This window comes from Gymnogyps californianus, chromosome 1 (assembly GCF_018139145.2).
Source record: "Gymnogyps californianus isolate 813 chromosome 1, ASM1813914v2, whole genome shotgun sequence".
NCBI lineage: Eukaryota > Metazoa > Chordata > Aves > Accipitriformes > Cathartidae > Gymnogyps > Gymnogyps californianus.
In genome coordinates this window covers 214,976,137-214,993,248 of record NC_059471.1, presented here as the reverse complement: position 1 = coordinate 214,993,248, position 17,112 = coordinate 214,976,137, and the positions used below count along the sequence as shown (strand labels likewise).

At 43.1% G+C, this 17,112-nt stretch overlaps 1 protein-coding gene across 1 annotated transcript; it reads right to left on the bottom strand.

The window, feature by feature from the left end:
* Positions 1–1,158: 1,158 nt before the first annotated feature.
* On the bottom strand, positions 1,159–16,437 carry LOC127029458 (interleukin-2 receptor subunit alpha-like). Its single transcript, XM_050915093.1, has 6 exons — positions 16,377–16,437; positions 5,561–5,746; positions 5,219–5,341; positions 4,680–4,907; positions 2,119–2,166; positions 1,159–1,202 (listed from the first exon to the last, which is right to left on the bottom strand). The coding sequence occupies exons 1-6, from the start codon at positions 16,435–16,437 to the stop codon at positions 1,159–1,161; spliced, it is 690 nt and encodes a 229-aa protein (XP_050771050.1).
* Positions 16,438–17,112: the final 675 nt, after the last annotated feature.

Sequence of the window (17,112 nt, the reverse complement as noted above, 5' to 3'; positions counted from 1 at the left end):
TCTGGTTTCTTCTGTGGCAAGTCATCAATTTCATAAGTTTGGATCCGAACACTGCGATTCCCTGAGAAGTCTTCTCTACAGCAGGAAAAAGACTTTACTACAGCTGGGAAGAGGCAGGTTTTCCATGGCTGCTTCTATATTTACTATGAGAAACCACACAGTACTTTTTGCAGAAGACACCACTTAGGATCTCAGTTACTGTTTCATCTGGTACCGGCTATCTCATCGCTTGTTCCACCACAGGGCCAGTGAAACGCAGATCATTCTTGACAATTTTTCACCTATCATATTCTCAGAAATCCCACAATGTCCCAGGCAATCTGCACTATGGTTGACCATCTTCACTAAAACATGTTTCAAAGCATTGTCTACACTTTCTATGGCTTAATCCTTTCGTGAACTGGCAAAAAATCACTGCTGATGTGGCTTCACAAGGTCCTCTCCTCCTCCTTTTTGAGAAAAATCCCCATTCAGCTGAGAAGCAGAGCCCATCAGTAAGGAACATGAAGAGAAATGGGGATGAGGATTAGCAAAGAGAGAGGAGAAAAGGAGAACTCCCAAATGTCAAATAGGGACATCTTGGATTAACTAGGCTGGGGAGCCTGTGAACAGGAACAGCCTTGGTGCATCTCAGTGTAGTAACAGAAACAGTGAGGAGGCCAGACTAAAATAAGTCTGAAGTACAAAGTTGTCATGACATGACTGAGAAATCAGAGGGATGAAGGAAGAAGAATTACGTGGTCATGGTGGCAGATGCTCCACCAGACTTCCGACAGGTTAGCCAGAGAGAAAAAGACTGATTGCGTAATCTATCTGAAACCCACATATTTGCATAACTAACCTTAATTTCCCCACGGGATTCATTTTCCACCCATTATTTGAACTGCCATTCTCAGTTCCACAATGGCTGGGACAAAGTGTGCTTTTTGATTTCAAAAGCTCTGATTCCTCTTTTCTTGTGCCAGTATTTAATAGCTGAACCAGACAACCCAAAATCCAGGGTCATTTATTTAATACCAAAGAAAGTATTCAGAAATCTAAGCAGTGCAATAGTGAGATGGCTGATCTGGTTGATAGCTCTTCCACTGCTAGGGCTTTTTTTTTTGATTTCACGTTTTCCTGGTTCCATCCCACTTACCATATTCTCTGCTTGGTGAGTCACACAAAGACAGCAGGAATGATAAGCAGAACAAAAAAGATAGCTGTTAAAACAGAAAATCAACACGGTTAGCACCTGGTGTTATCTTAATTATTGCAATTACTCCAACTGGGAGAAACAGGCAAGACCTGGGGTAGGGTCTCATCTTGCCCCTATGCCCAGAGGCAAGAGTTCTTCCATGTTGCCCCATTGCTTTGCTGTCTGGGGCAAACAAGACCCAGCCAGAGGGGACCTGGGCAACTAGAGGACTGACCACAGCCGAATAACCAGGGACTACTGATGCCGTGGTCTCTGGCATAGTTTGCAATACTCCTCTTTCCCTTCCTTTATCTCACTCCGTTATTCCTCCTTGTTATAATGTGCGCTACAGTTGTCAGCAGACTCCAGCTGGAATCAAGAGCCCTTGTACAAAGTCTTGAGCATATGCACAGTAAGAGACAGTTTCTATTTTAACAGCTAATGGCTGAATGGAAGATAGGGAAGAGGGAGAAGGAAATCTCTTCAGACTGATCTAAATGCATCAGTTTAGCTGTGAGGAAATATTTTATTTGCCCATCTTTTTTCACTCCTTTGAAAATGTGAAAGAAACACATCATTTAAATATTTACATTTTTTCCTATTTTTTCCAGTTGAAGCTATTCACTGAATTCACAGAAAGTTTCAGAGAAAGAATCTGAAAATTGCTTCATTTAAAAACTAGACTTCTGGTTGATCTATTTTCTTTTACATCCCTTATGAGTCTTTGAAAACTTCTTTATAAAAAGCTTAAGTGCTTAAACAGTCTCTATACTTTCTTTACTGACTTCTCACCCAATACATGGACATAGATGTGTCTTACAGTATATTTATTAGCTCTTATAACAGAGGTGGATCTCTTCGGTAGAATAGCAAATTGAAAGGCAAAGTAACTGCTCTGGGGGATGGAGTGAAGTCTGAGTCTGATTAACAAAATGGCATACCTGTCACTGGCAGTATCACAGATGAGGAAGAGGGTGGATGAGTCGAACCTATGAAGAGAGAGAAATTCTTGATTTTTGTATCGATTTGCTCTTCTGGTGAAGAGCATCAAAGCAGTGATGAGGATAGAGTCAGGCAACGAGCCAGCTCATTGCGTCGAAGCAGTGAGGAGGGTAGAGTCTGACAGCTCTCCCTCTGCACAGAAGACTTAATAATTGCCATGTTTGTTTCTTGGTCATCAATAGATGTTTCCAGCCTGGATATCAATGTATGTGCTGACCTGGTATCTGTTAATGGTGGGCATGAAGTGAACTGTATCTTCCAGGGAATGGGATCCAGCTAAGATCTTTTTTTCATACGAGATTGGGAAGGATGACTTTCAAGGTGCCAAGCTAGGATTTGGAAACATGACTTCAAACAGGACCTCTTTTTCCCCAGAAATGTAAGCCAAAACTTCCCTGGTGCAAGAAATTCATTGAATTTCTCCCTTATCCTGAAAAAGAAGCTCTGAACTTGAGCCAGTATGAGATATGGAGAGGGTTTTAACAAGGTCCTGTAAGAGTGGTCTCTTGATAAACCTCTTCGTGCTGAATGCTGGGGGGAGAATTGAGAAAGGGGAGGATATTCCTTATTCAGCCCCGTGAAAGACATCACATCATAACAAAGAGAAAGGCAACACTTTGGGGGAATAAATATATGGTGCACTAATTACAAAGACCTGACCTTGCTCAGCTTTGAGTGTACTTTTGCAGGAAACTGGAATTATTGTTCTGTTGAATTAAAGGCCAAGATGGCCTATTTCATCATCCAGTCTCATGTTTCTCATAATCCTAATTTTAAAATTTCAAATATTTGTAATCTCTGACTATTCAATAGGTTGTATCATTTTCTAGGACTGGTATGTTCATGGGTTATTTCCATCATAGCAAGAAGTTCCTTCATCCTGATAGTACCAAGTGAAATTATCAATGGAAAAAAAAATGACTGCCGTGAAGGAGGAGGAAAGACCAAACAACAAATTGTGACTGTTGTACCTGGAACACTCTGAACTGGGCACCACAGGGAAACGGATCTATGAAGAAGGGGAGAAAGTCCTGGGTTAATGCTGAAATAGTGTGTCCAGTGAGTAAGGTGATTCGTTCTTGCAGCAACAAGAGGCAGCGATGGCCAAGGGTCACCTGAGACGTCGCTCTGCAGGCAAAAGGGGCCTGCCCAAGCCATCCTGCTCTACCACGTGGCCTGGTATGGGTCACAAGGGCTGGCATTCATCTCACCTACTGTTACGTAGATGTGGCCTCTGGGATAGTCATCTGGGCTCTGCTATAGTCACTGGGGACAAACAAGCTTTTATAGGGTGCAATTCATCCATGCTAAAATAGACGTGAAATAGGGCAGCTAACACAGCACCATCAACACCTATTTCCCTCTGTCAGTTATAAAGGCAGTCCAACTCAGATATGGGCATCTATGCAGTAGACGTCTACAGTTCTGCAAGATTTATTTCCCCTTAAAGGCCCAAGTACTGGTGAAAAAACAGATTTTTCCACTCTCTGTTGGTAGGAAAAGTCCTCTCATGTTGACCTTGCATTGGCTTCCACCTCTGTAAAATTCAGCCCACAGCAGTCCTCTACCTCAGAGGAGGTTGGGAAGATAATGAAAGCCTGAGGACTGTAGAGGTGGTGGACATCTGGGTCCTTCCACCTACAATAGCTCCACCTGCCACCCAGAGAGGGCCCAAGACCCTCAGCGATATCACAGATACTCGGGAAAGGGGCTCTGTTTTCTCTCTGCATATTGAACTCATGCATTGTAGAGTTAGGAGAGATGCCATCAAAAAAGGTAGGTAATTTATGTGGGCTAGAGGCCATGAAGGTCTTTTTTTTGGCATTAACCCATTTAAGGGCATAAAAGCAAGAGGCAGAGGTTCTGCGGCCTCACTTGAGAGCTCTGCTGGTTCCCTGAGCAGTGAAACTCAAGCTGCCAGACTGCAGTGGTGTATGTCCTGCTGAATCTGGGTCCGTAAGGGCTACAGTGCAATATTGGTGGGCTTTTTGCTGTCTCTTTGTTCAAAACAGCATCCTGGGTGTTAAATTAAGAACCAAGACACATCACTCAGGTTTAGCTATGGACTAGCTAAACTCTGGATCCTAAACCCCTGAGCAATCATGAGGGATGCATAGTTATACCTCTTGGAGTACCTTACTGTGAAGTGACAATAGATGACCTATAGCTGCCAAGAGGAAGGAAAAAGAAGAAGGCTTATTCTACTATTTTCTTCCCAGTATATGACAGAGTGACTCTATCTGCTCACAAATTCCTGCAATTGCAGTTAGTATGAAAGGACACCCAAGAGAAAGTAGGATGCAGCTATGTCCTCCCCAGAGATGTCATCTCCATCAGTCAGAGACGACATCTCCATCAGTGTCAGAGCCCTGAGGTCGCTGATCTCTCCATCCCAAACCCCAAGCAAGTTGTTCCCTAGGACTGATGTGCTGAGTTGGGGGTTCTGGACCCTGCATGAGCAGGTCATGACACCAATGTGATGCCGAAGCAACCACCTTACCTGGCTCAGTACTCTGTGGCGGCCACTCGTCGCTGTCATTGGTGCATCGCATGTCAAGGGGGGTCCAGATGATTTTGCCACTCACCTTCGTGCACATGCGGGTGCCAGAGGTGGGGGATCGTTTATCGTAACCGCTCTGGCATTTGAAATGTAATACTTGCCCCACGTAATACTGTCTGTTCAGGCTTAAAGAGGCATGTGGAATAGTCCTGGGAAGACCACAAAAATCTATGGGATGACAAGGGAGCACACGGTTAAAGCAGATGATAGATAGATTTTACCTTCTGCTTTTGTTTTTGAAACAACATGATTTGTATTCTTACAAAATATAGACAAGCAGGATATACCAAGCCTTCCTAATTCTTTGTTAGGATATAAAATACTCATTCACTTATACCATATCACTTGTTCAGCCAAGATATTATAGCAATTGTTTCTTTCTCTCTGTCAAAATAATTAAAAATTACTCATCATTCTTACACTGCTTCTGTGGAAATCAGTGGAAGAACTGTTACAATAATGAATGGGCTCTTACTTACGTTTCTGGTCAAACTCTGAAAGGTTTTCTCGCTTCTGGGGTGCAGGGCTCTGTGTTTTTCTTTCTGGCTTCTGTGTAAAATCTAACTCCATCGTGGGAGCCGTTGACAACAAAATTTTCTCATCTGTGGGAGAAGTTATATTTGCCAAATTACAGCAGGACGAATAGCAAAAGCAAAGCCAGAACACCCAAACTTTTAGAGGCAGGATAGAATTGTTGCAAGTTCTAATTTGCAAAGATAAGCACAAAAGATCATTTCTTAGAGCAATGCCCAGATGTGTCTTATACTAAGTCATTGGAAAAACACTTCTACAAGTGTAGAAGAAAGACAATAACCACTTACCAATGCATTCAAGTTCCTTGTAGACCCAAGAAGCAACCTGCTGTATCCTCTGACACCGAATTCCCAAGTAGTGGCCACTTCTTCTCGTGTAGCCACTGTCACATTCATAATACAGTTTGGTCCCCAGTGGATATGTTTCAGCAGTAACATCAGCAAATTTGGTCCTTGGAAGAGTTGGGCATTTATCTGAAAACAGAAAGCCTGAGAATCAGGACAGCCTGTGCATCTGCCTTATTCACAGAGGAGTTCCCACATCTTTCTGTCTTATCAGTACCGGATCATGCCCAGAGCTCAGTGAAATAAGCCTGATTCTGCTCCCAGCCACAGGGCTAAAATCACGGCTGAGGAATGAAACTGGATGTCACGAAGGGAACATGAGGGTAACAAAGCTTTGTTTCTTTGATTGTCTCTAAGCCAAGGAGAGGCTCTGAGTGTCTGGCGAAACTATTAGTTATTTTAAGTGAACATTTTTTATTTTAATTTTAGAACAATGCCACCATCCAAAGCCACCTTCACATTGGAGTTAGTTGTTGCCGTTGATTTTATAAGTATAGATTTGTTCAGGACGCAGAAAATTCCCTTGGGAGTGTCTCCACCAAGTGACATGAAGCCTGTATTTGTCTACATTTTTATTGTTGGGGGGGCTGAATCGACTCCCTTGTGTTTGTTCTAGGGGAGAAAGGATGCTGGAGCAAGGATGGAGCTGCTGCAGCAGCTGGGAGCGGTGGTAGGAGGCACCAGGCCTATCTGCCTGCTCCTGCCCTCCCTGCCTGAAGCAGGCTGTTGAGCCCTTTCTTTCTGCACCCAGCAGATGGGCAACATGAAAAACTACCAACATTTTCTTAATGAAGCTGTACACAATCGTATTGTAGAGCTGCTGCCTGTACCAGAGTGTGCAGCCCTGAATCTATGGAGTGAGGCGTAATAAGCAAAACTAAGCCATTAAAAGTTGCAATCATCTATAAGCAAACATTGGGAAGGGGAGTAAACTTTCAGTTCTGTCTGAGCGCACCAAAGAGCAGCTTACTGTGAAATAAGTTTGCAAACCTAAATATAACTTGTCCCAAAACAAGAACGTGCTGTGTCATCAGCAAATCACATCTAAATATACTTCTCAATCAGTTGGAATGAATTACGTTAGATCATTTCAGTGCACTTGAAAAGCTCACTGAAGCTGAGCTGGAGACCCAGAAGTTGATAAAGGCACTACTTAATGATTATTTAAGGCCTAAAGGCTGATCTTGGGATCTTTGGGTGCATGATCTGTGGCCCTTTATGCTTATGCATAATAGTAACAGCTATTACGAGTAAAATTTCTTAGTCATCATGTCTTCACATTTTCTGCGGCCATAATTAAGGCAGCCTTAGCAACCAGCAAGAATGACTGCGAAAGGGCCTTGAATCCCTGATAGTTGTTCATCATTTGGTGTCTGCCCTTGAGTCCCAAAGTGCCTTCTCCTTGAAACAAAGCTATGCCTTGCCAACAGAAACCCAGTCAGCGACTCCCAGACCCAGTCCTGCAACGCCCTTTTCTTTCAGAGCCACCCATCATCTTCTCACTTTGATATTTTCTGCCCTTTTTACGTTTCATTATCTTGCTGCTTAGTAAAAGTCACAAAGTCTGAGGAAGGCAACAGTGAAAAGTATTGTGAGCAGCTTAATAGCTAAGCTGTGTAAGGGATATTTTAGTCCCCTTGTATCTTTGTGTTATCAAAGGATTCGCCTTGTAAACTACATCAGACTGTGGCTTCAAGAGAAGCGGCTGTACCCGAAATAGTTAACCACATGGTTTACCACAGACTGTCAGGGTGATTAAAATTAAAGAGTTATCAGATTAGCAGCAAGTTGAGATCATGTACTCTCACTTTCCCTGAAAGCTAAAAGCATGTTTCCCTCAAGACTTCAAAAGCCTCTTTGAAGCAGACTGCAGATCTGAATCTCAGCATGAGGCACTCAAACCTACAACTCTTTAGTCTCTTCTTAAGAAAACCCACAGCATTTAGCCTACTCATCATAAAGGGCAACAGTTGTTTTAATCAATGATCAAATGAAGTTATGTTCTTCTGAACTTGCATGCATCAGGTAAGGATTGTGCAGAAATGGTGCACACGGGTGACAGCGAGCAATACCCATCAGGCTGGCGCTCTTGGATCAACACATCCATGTTACAGCTGGATCTCACACAACACTCCTAGGATCCAACCTTTTCATTTCATCCACGTCACTCAAATTCTTGTCTTCTCACATCTAAACCACTGCCATATCTGCTTCTTTGGCCTTTACAACCACATTCCTGTCTCTGATCCAGAAAGCACTTGGAAAGATGAATTTCCTAGGTCTCATTGTGACCTTCTGTTTGCTTGCCTCTGTTGACTTCTAACTGCTTCACTGTCACATCAAATATTTTACTCCCATTTTCAAGAACTTTCTCCTAATCAACCATCATATCCTTTCAAAACATTGGCTTCTTTTCCCATGCTAGACATCCTCACCGACATGTTTGATATCAAAGTCATCAGCTTTTGGGTTTATTGTTGTACCAGACCTCACACTGGGAGGAGCCTTGCATGAGTATGGACATTTCAAGTTGCCATTATTCCTCTTCACTGTCTTTAAGTATCTTATATATCTTCAGAGGTGCTTTTCTTTACGTAGTCTGTTACCCACCTTTCAAGAACAGGTAGGCACACAACATGCTGATCAGTATTACTTCTGTACTTGCTTGCCTTACATTTGGATGCTAAACTTTCCGTGTTGGTCAGTTATTTGTACCATGCTTATACAAATGAGTCCTAGCTATCAGCCGGGACTCCAGGCATTGTGACAGTAGATGTGATAATAACTCATGATAATTACTACTGTCGTGGTTTAACCCTAGTCAGCAGCCAAGCACCACGCAGCCGCTCCCTCACTCCCCGCCCCTGCTCCCAGTGGGATGGGGAGGAGAATCGGGAAAGAAGGTAGAACTCATGGGCTGAGATAAGAACAATTTAATAACTAAAGTAAAATATGATACTAACAATAGTAATGAAATAATAATAATAATAATAATAATATAATAGTAATAATGCAAAGGAATATAACAAAAAAAAAGAAGAGGGAAAAAAAAGGAAAAAAACCCCATTGATGCACAATGCAGTTGCTCACCACCCACTGACCGATGCCCGAGCAGCGATCTGCCCCTCCTGGCCAGCTCCCCCCAGTTTATATACTGGGCATGACGTTCCATGGTATGGAATATCCCTGTGGCTAGTTCGGGTCAGCTGTCCTGGCCGTGCTCCCTCCCAGCCCTTGCACACCTGCTTGCTGGCAGAGCATGGGAAACTGAAAAGTCCTTCACTTAGGATAAGCGCTACTTAGCAACAACTAAAACATCAGTGTGTTATCAACATTATTCTCACACTAAATCCAAAACACACACTGTACCAGCTACTAAGAAGAAAATTAACTCTATCCCAGCCAAAACCAGGACAACTACACACTCAGTGAAGTCTGAGAATGGAAGCTATAGCTTGGCCCAAAAGAGCTCCCAGTGCTTTGACATTTAGCAGCATCACAGGTTCAAGCTAATTGCTGTATTCAGACTCCCATCAGGGAAGAATAAGTATCTTCCAAAGCTGCAGCGGCCATAGGTGGTGGCATATAGGCGTGCAGGGGTGTTTCATGGCACTGGGCCTCTGGGGATAGTGTGGGAAGACTGTGCAGAGAGGAAGCAGACCTGGTGAGGTCTGGATCATATTGCCTACACAGAATGACCTGTGGAGTGAATCATCCCTAGAACTTCTTTCAGTCTTTGTGCCCAAGGAAGCTGCATGGTTTGCCCCTAAAAAATCAACATTCCTGCCGTGTGGGTGATAAAAGAGCCAAGGGATGGGAAGAAGCCAGGAAACTAGGGAATGGCAGTATAGATTTACTCATGAACTAGATTTCTGACTTTTTACATTTTTAGGGGAGATTAACTTTGCTTTTTTTTGCTGTTTTGCACCTGGTTAGGAATTAGTCTGTCAATTAATTTGAGTTGGTATGATATGAAAATATAAATCTTATAAAAGGCCAGCACACCTAGGCGTAACCTGCCTCATAGCCTCTGGTGGCCCAGTTTTGCACAGCCCAGCTTCCCTCTGGATTCTGCATCCCTCCACAGCTGCTCCAGGGCTACACTCCTGCTAGTATTGGTTTAAAAAACTGCCCTCACATCACCTTCAAATCTCTTGGGGTTTTGTGTGCCTCCTCATTTTCCCTCCCCACATCCTCCAATTCTCCATCCCCATGACAAGGTGCTCTGTGTCCCTATTTCATTCTCCTTCAATCCCGATGTCCTCTGTCCTCCCTTTCCTTCATTAACAAGCTTCATCAGCCTTCACCTACCATTCTCATCTCCTACACCCCGAAAGTGCCCTGTGACTCCGTTTCTTTGCGCCTAGAGGTACTAACATGATGTATTGAAATGGGCCAAACAGAGAGGTTGGTGTAATTGCGTTCATGGGATTTAGCAGTGCTATCGGTTGCAGAATTGCTAGAACACGTAGCTCTCCTAAGGCAGCTGGGAATCTGCATTTCTTCCCATATTAGTGGATTTTTGGTGCCTACAGCATTTCTGGAAATTTTGGAACTGGTTTCAAGTATTATCATATAGTGGATGGAGACATGCCCTTGGAATTAGAAGGAGACTAGTGAACTCAGATGATAGACATCCGTGAAACATAAAAATTAAAAAGTAGTTATTGCATCTTCTGGTGTGCTCCCAAAATTAAGTTTGATAAGTTTTCTGAGCCCTGCAAGCCTTGTCATCTGAGCCAAAAGATAGGTGGGATTCCTGCTATTCCTGCTTAAGCAACGGTGCCTGATGCCATATGAGGTGTCTGAGGGCATCTGGGACCTCCACATAAGCTGTCAGATATCACATAGGAGTTATTTGAGGCTGGTGCCAGGCAGAATACCCTGCCATGCCCTGTCTTTTGCGAGTTCATTGCCATGTGCTAAATAAAGCTTAACTGTCTTTGGCTACCCTCAGCATCTAGCTTTTGGCTGCCCTCAGCATCTAGCATCATTATGTAGGCTCAGGGGAAAGACACCCACTAGCTAAATCACCGTCAGTTCTTTCAGTGCTTGGGTTTCTTCCCTGAGGTTTCCCATTCCAATACGTTACTGACCCAACACAAAACTGCTCATAGTAGACGTGCTGGCAGTATGAGGATTTATGAAGCTCTCCTGTCTCTTTCTCTTCCATGTCTGAGTTGTTTGTTTGAGCAGTGTTAGACAAAGCATCAGAACAACACCTTTTGTCCAGAAAAAGTAAATGGGGAAAATTTCTAACAGGTACTTTTAGTATTAGGTAAACACAGACAATGAGTCATGCCATGATAACCTAAACTCAGAATTTCCTCTGTCATGTGGCTGTGTGTCACCAGTGCTGACATTATTCTGATGACAAGTTAAAAAAGCAAGGTGCAAAGATAGGACAATTTTCCCCTAAATACAAAGGCGGTAAGACGGGATCAGTAGGAAACCGGCTGTTCTGAAGATCTGGGTAGAAGCAGTGGAAGAAACCAGGCACTTCACACACCTGCCTGGTTCAGAGATGAAGAGAGCCTCTCCCCAGAGATACCAAGACATCAAACCATGCCAAAATGAAGACTCTTCCCCAGATGTGCCTGAAAAGCTAGTACAGCCGTGGGGGTTCATATGCTGTCTGAAACTATGTGCTCTCTAAATAGAGCATGTTCTCGAAGATGAAACTGATACGGGTGAAGAGAAGGAATTGATACCAGCAACTGGACTGAAATGGTAATGAACTTTTTCTAACTTCAAAACTTATTCCCAAAGGGCCCGTTAACAAGCTAGCTGCAGCTCTGCCTGCTTCTTTCCCCTCTGATTAGTGTCATTTATTGTCTATGTGGATTTGTAAGCTGGCGATAGATCCCAGCTCTGGGGCTGGGGTGCAGACCTGAAGTTTATGGTAATATGCCTGTCACATTTTGATTAGCTATACTGTAGATTACACAGAGATTATTTTACAAAGTCATCTGAGTAGTAATGAGTCTGCAATTTAAGTGACAGAAATACAATGCAGATGAAATCACCAGGCGCAAGATTTAACGCAAACAGCGATGGAGGAGAGATCAGCCTTGTGGGGCAGGAGATGGGTTTTAATATTCCTAGCAGTGGAGAAGAGGCATGTCCTATTCTAAGGACTAGGGAGCTCAATGCCTGCTGAGCTTGCTGTACTAGAAGATGTCTCTGTTGGAAAGACAGTGTAAAATAAACTGGAATATGAACCTGCAGGAGCTGTCCATTAACTCTTTGTAGGACCATAGAAAATCAAGTTTGGGAGAGATGCACTTCTCTTATCTCTTGGCTTAATCATGCTAACCAGCTGGTTGCCATTGACCTAGCAGTGGAATCTAATGCAAAAAAAAATTCCGTATACAGCAAGGCTAGAGTTGGTTTGACAGTGGACTAAGCTTTCTCATGCTAAGCATAATTTAGCCTCAGGAACCTGCCTTCTTAGCTCCTTCTGTAAGAAGTGGAGCTAGGCAGACCTCTCTAGAGGACAGCAGACACCTAACTTAAGTTCTCCAAAGCAATGCTTAAAGGTGCTTCTTTCTTTTTATCGGCTACAGTGATGGAAGAACGCTCTTACATGCTCACATCAATAATTATTGTGGTTTAGCTAATGCACTGATATCCTTTCAAAGCTCACTTTGCTGTGAGTTCCCAGCAAAGCAGCCTGCAGATGTTGTGTCTTCTGCTGACCCAGATATTTCTTGACCGAATATCTGTCTCCCCTCTTCCTAAACACAATTATCTCCCTTCATCACCAACTCACTCCTGTTTTAAGGCGTGGACTGAGTGCCACCCAGCCAACAAAAAGCAGACATTTCAATTCCTTGTGTAGTCACTAGAAAGACACTTACAGGACATGACTCATTGCACCCTTATCTGCAATCTGGTAGATGAGCTGTGCCCTGGAAGCACTACTTTCTCTCCCCTGGCTATGAAGGGGGTCCGCATGTCCAGCTCGATGGAGAAGATGGTGCTGAAGTTAAGCGAGATGAATCTCATGCCTGCCCTGGCAGGGAGGCTGGGCTGGGGACTTGGACTGGAATTGGAAGAGGGAGCATTAGGAAAGAGGGAGAGTTTCCTGGGGCAGGGAGAGGGAGGAAAACTAGCCCGAGCACGGTGCACTGCGTAGAAAATGTACCAAGTGGAGAATGGGGAACATTTGTTTTTCTTATTCTTTTGTTTCTGAGTGTTTATAACCTTCTTGGTTCTGTGGTAAAGCCACAGAGCTCAAACTCTTTAAAGGCAACCCCTGCACATGGTATGGTAGCAGAACACAGAGTCTGGTTTTGAGAATATCATACATGAAAGCCTTGTTTTGGTGTGTGACATTTGGGTTTTGAATAGGTTTGGCTACATTTTTGCTTAAAGCTGTGACTTCAGTAACATCCGCCTCTTCGGTAGTTTCATCTAAAGGGAAAAACACATTACTAAGAAAGAAAATCGGCTTTTTAAACAGTAGCAGAAATTCAGATCCTTTTCGTTGGCTGGAACTTTCAGTCCTGCCTTTTGTTGGGTTGGAAGGGCAGTAGAGAATATCCTCTCTGAAAATAATTGAACTGGCTGACAAGCATGTGTCCCAGTCCTGGGTAACAGTGAAAAAAGGTCTGATGGGACTCTTTCGATTTCAGATGTGGCTTTAGGACTCATCTTATTTGACTTGTGGCCTTAGCATGCTCACTGAGCTTTTCGCTGGAGCTCTCAAGAGTGGGATGAAAATTATTTGTTCGTGTTGATGATTTTTCTGACCTTGTAGCGCATGAAACATTCTTCCAAATAAAGAGGGCTGTATATTCTTTATCTGGGGGCTCACACTTTATAAATGGAGGACATAACGAAAAAGCAGCAGATGACAGTGCCGCTACCCTGGCAGGGCTGAGGAACAGGGAATCAAGTGAAGAAAGTCATGGAAGGACTTTGGAAATGTGAGGTTTGGAGAAGCATTGGAGATGGAGCAAAGACTCAGTAAGCCAGGTTGTTCCAAGATTCAGGACCAGGGTCAAGAGATGGAAACCATGGGTAGAAAACATCCAAAAGCTGGGCTTTGAAGATACAATTAATGCAACAGGAAAAACAGGAGAGACGAAGCTGAACATCGAGGAAGAAAGCAGGGACACTAAGATTGTAACGCCCTGAAGGCAATAGTGAGCCAAGTCAAAGGCAGTGGCTTTCTAGCAGTAGCTAAAGAGTGGATTTTTTGCTGTGATAAAAGGGAAAGATGTAACATCTCATCTCTGATGAGGTAGGGAGCAGATTTCTCCATCTGAAGGCAGAAGCAGATACTGCAGGATCTCTGTCCGTAACATCTGCTTTTCCTCAGCAGGATCACAATTTTTTAACAATTTTTTTAACTTTTTTTTTTTTTAATTGTAGCTGTATGTTGGGCACTTTGCTGCTGAGGACCACGGTAGCTGGAAGGTTTATAAAGGTATTTGCTCTCTGGTTGACCTTACAAGAAACACTTGTACGTGTTTGACAACTTTAATTTATTCTGCATTGCATTTCAAATCCATGGGAGCGAGCACTAATGTGCAAGTATAATGGGAAAGAAATTCCTCTCATTTAAATGACTGAGATCTGGTACTCATCTTGTGTGAATGAAATTCAGTTGAATGAAATTCTTTCTTTTGTGAGTTTTAATCCCTTCCAGGTTTAACTTGCAAATCTATTCAGTGTGTTCCTGTAAGAGGAATGGCAAGATGGAAAGGTTGTAGGAGCACAGACCAGCTTTTATCTTGTATTTGACCCTCACCTAGCATACTTCAAGCCTCATCCATGCCTGCAGCTTCTAGGCACTGCTGCTGTGCAGAGTAAATGAGATAAATGTGATGCTCTTCACGAAAAATCAGCATTTCTCTTATCCTCTTTAGCATTAAGGTGTAGTTCAATTTTTACTAAATGAATGATCATCCCATGCCTTAGTTTCCCCAGATATATATCAGAGGACTTCACCCTCTCAAAGCACTTTGAGATCTCAGTGAAGCTGTTCTGTAAAACAAAGGCTTTTTATTTTCTTTTTCCCCTAATTATATTTATTCATGATGATATTGCATTTTGCCAGAAACTCTCTTGCAAACAACATCTATGGCAGCATCTATTTACAAAACTGAACTTGCAGTGCTGGGACGAGCTGAAAAGACTAAGGCAAAAGAATATGAATAGCGCTGTATATACTGAGACATAGTTGATTTTTGACCAGTTTGACCTAGCCTCTTTCCCTTTTCTTTGCTTATATCTGTTCCCAGGTCTCCTTGTCGGTCCCCCGAAGGAATTACAAACAATAGGTCTTACAGCCACAATACTTCAGGCATCTCTACAATAAAAAACCCTAAATTGGTAAAAGGTGGTGTTTCTACCTTAGCGTATTATTTGCAGGGAGAAATTAAAAAAAAAATGTATAAATATTATGTTTAAACATTGGGAGAGACATTGAAAATAAATACAGGAAGCTGAGGAAAGAAGAGCTTAGAGTGAAGAATGCAATGCTATGCATTTATTCATTCAGCAGAGAATTAAATCACATCAAATAGCATAAAATGCAACTGCTCTAACACCCCTCAATTTTTTCCAAAAAACAGCAAGATTTCTGATAAACGAGACTTGCCAGCAAGAAATCTCACAACGTGTCCCAGGCACAGTAATACAGAAAGCGTGATATAGGGGACCTGACTCATCCCAGAACCGATCCTATTTACATATCTCTGGCTGAACGTCTCGCAGTGATGCTCTTGCACGCAGCACTTAAACGTTTGCTGTGGGCACTGGCACTTCATTTGGCAAGGAAAATGGCCCGTGAAGGAAAAGGTACGGCGTTTACTGGTAAAATACTTTTAACGAGAATAAAATCACCTGGGGGTTAAATATTTGTGAAGGTACTTGCTGCATTAATGAGTTCGGTTATGAGCAACGCAGTCTTCCCTTGAGATGCCCTGCCCCTAGTAAAATTCGCAGCCCTGCTAGAGATGATCCATCAACAGTTACAGTACCATTGCATCTGAGAACCTGCCTCAGGCTTGTATCTGCTCATACCTCTCAACCTGGACATCATCATCAGATACAGAAGGAAATACCACATTTATAGAGCACTGAGAATGTAAGATTTTTTTTTTCCCCTTTGAACAAAGCAGTTTAAATTCAAATACGCTAATATATCACCAGGCCATTTCCCAATGCACACACTTGTCACAAGAAATAAGCCAAATATAAGCCGTATCACAATTTATAAATGTGTAAAATTATGCTGAATGAATTAGCTGCCTCCGTTCACAGTTTATAGGCACTACTGGTTGGGAGGCGTGGCTGAAAGAATACTTGGTATCTATAGTACCCATAGCAAACTTGGATGGCACCTTTTAACTAATAGCGTTGCCATCAATTTTACCTACAGAGGTACTGACATTTCGGTGTCTATTTTTATATTTCCTAAAGTTACATGCAAAATGGAAAAAACAAATTCAAAGAGCTACCTAAGGTGCACAAGGCTGCTTTGATCTGCCCACTGTTCCAACGATGGGTTGGAGGATACATACATTACTCAGACAAAAAATATCCTGTAGTGCTCTGGATTGTCTGCAGTTGATGGTTTGTGGGCACAAACCCCATTTCTCTCATTTCCTTAGAATAATAAATTCCTTAAGCTCTTAACATCTTTCCTTACCTGAAAGGAGTCAGGATGTTGCGAACATCCTCCAGCGGCCACCACAAAAAAGCAAATCGTATTTTCCCTCCCCAAAAGGCAGAAATAGTCTTTTACCTGGCTTGTTCCCCTTGACGGATCCAAACAAGAGCCACATCAAAAGGCACTTGAGCTCCATGGGACTTGTTCACATCTTTTCTCCGCAACACTGAGGATGGTGAAGTTTCTCAGAAGTGATGGGCTGATGCCGACCAAGCCAAGGAGCCGTCTACTGCCTGATTAGACCGGTGGGGAGCGTCATCCTGTGCGCGTGGCAAGGACTTTGCTCTCTGGTCAGCAAATCGTCATTTCGCTGGCTGGCTCCGCAAGACAGAAAAAAGGCTGCTCTCTGTTCAGGTATTAGTAGCTTTTATCCAGGAAATCAAACTTAATGCTTAGTGTGGTGGAGCGTGCCGTCGTGTGTAGGAAGTGGTTTGACACATCAGAGCTACTGACTCCAGAGCTGTTCCACTACAGCTGGGGTCAGTAGAAGGGGGCAAGATTTTAACGGGTTTGTGCACCCACTCGACCCCAAATCTGTGGTTGGACAGGCATTCGAGAGGGACCATCTCTGTAGGATAGTTATCTGGTGTATGACAGCGGACCTCAGGCACCATCTCTGGGCTCTGCCTACAAAGAAAAGGTCCCACGGGCTATCCTTTTGGCTTTTTGGAGGTCTTCATCTGCTGATGATAAAGCCACACTCCATTCGTTTTTTGAGGCATGCGTGTTTGCGGTTTCTCTGAGTGACAGCTGAGCTTCTGAAGGATGGACAGTTTGATCAAAAGAATCTATTAGCATGAGGCTGGCAGGT

Coding starts and splice junctions, on each gene's coding strand:
- LOC127029458 (XM_050915093.1), bottom strand. CDS start 16,437: ATGGAGCTCAAGTGCCTTTTGATGTGGCTCTTGTTTGGATCCGTCAAG. Junction 5,747..16,376: donor CGTCAAGGGGAACAAGCCAG/GTAAAAGACTAT, acceptor TTCTGTTTTCAG/ATAAATGCCCAACTCTTCCA. Junction 2,167..4,679: donor GCCACAGAGTACTGAGCCAG/GTAAGGTGGTTG, acceptor CTCTCTTCATAG/GTTCGACTCATCCACCCTCT.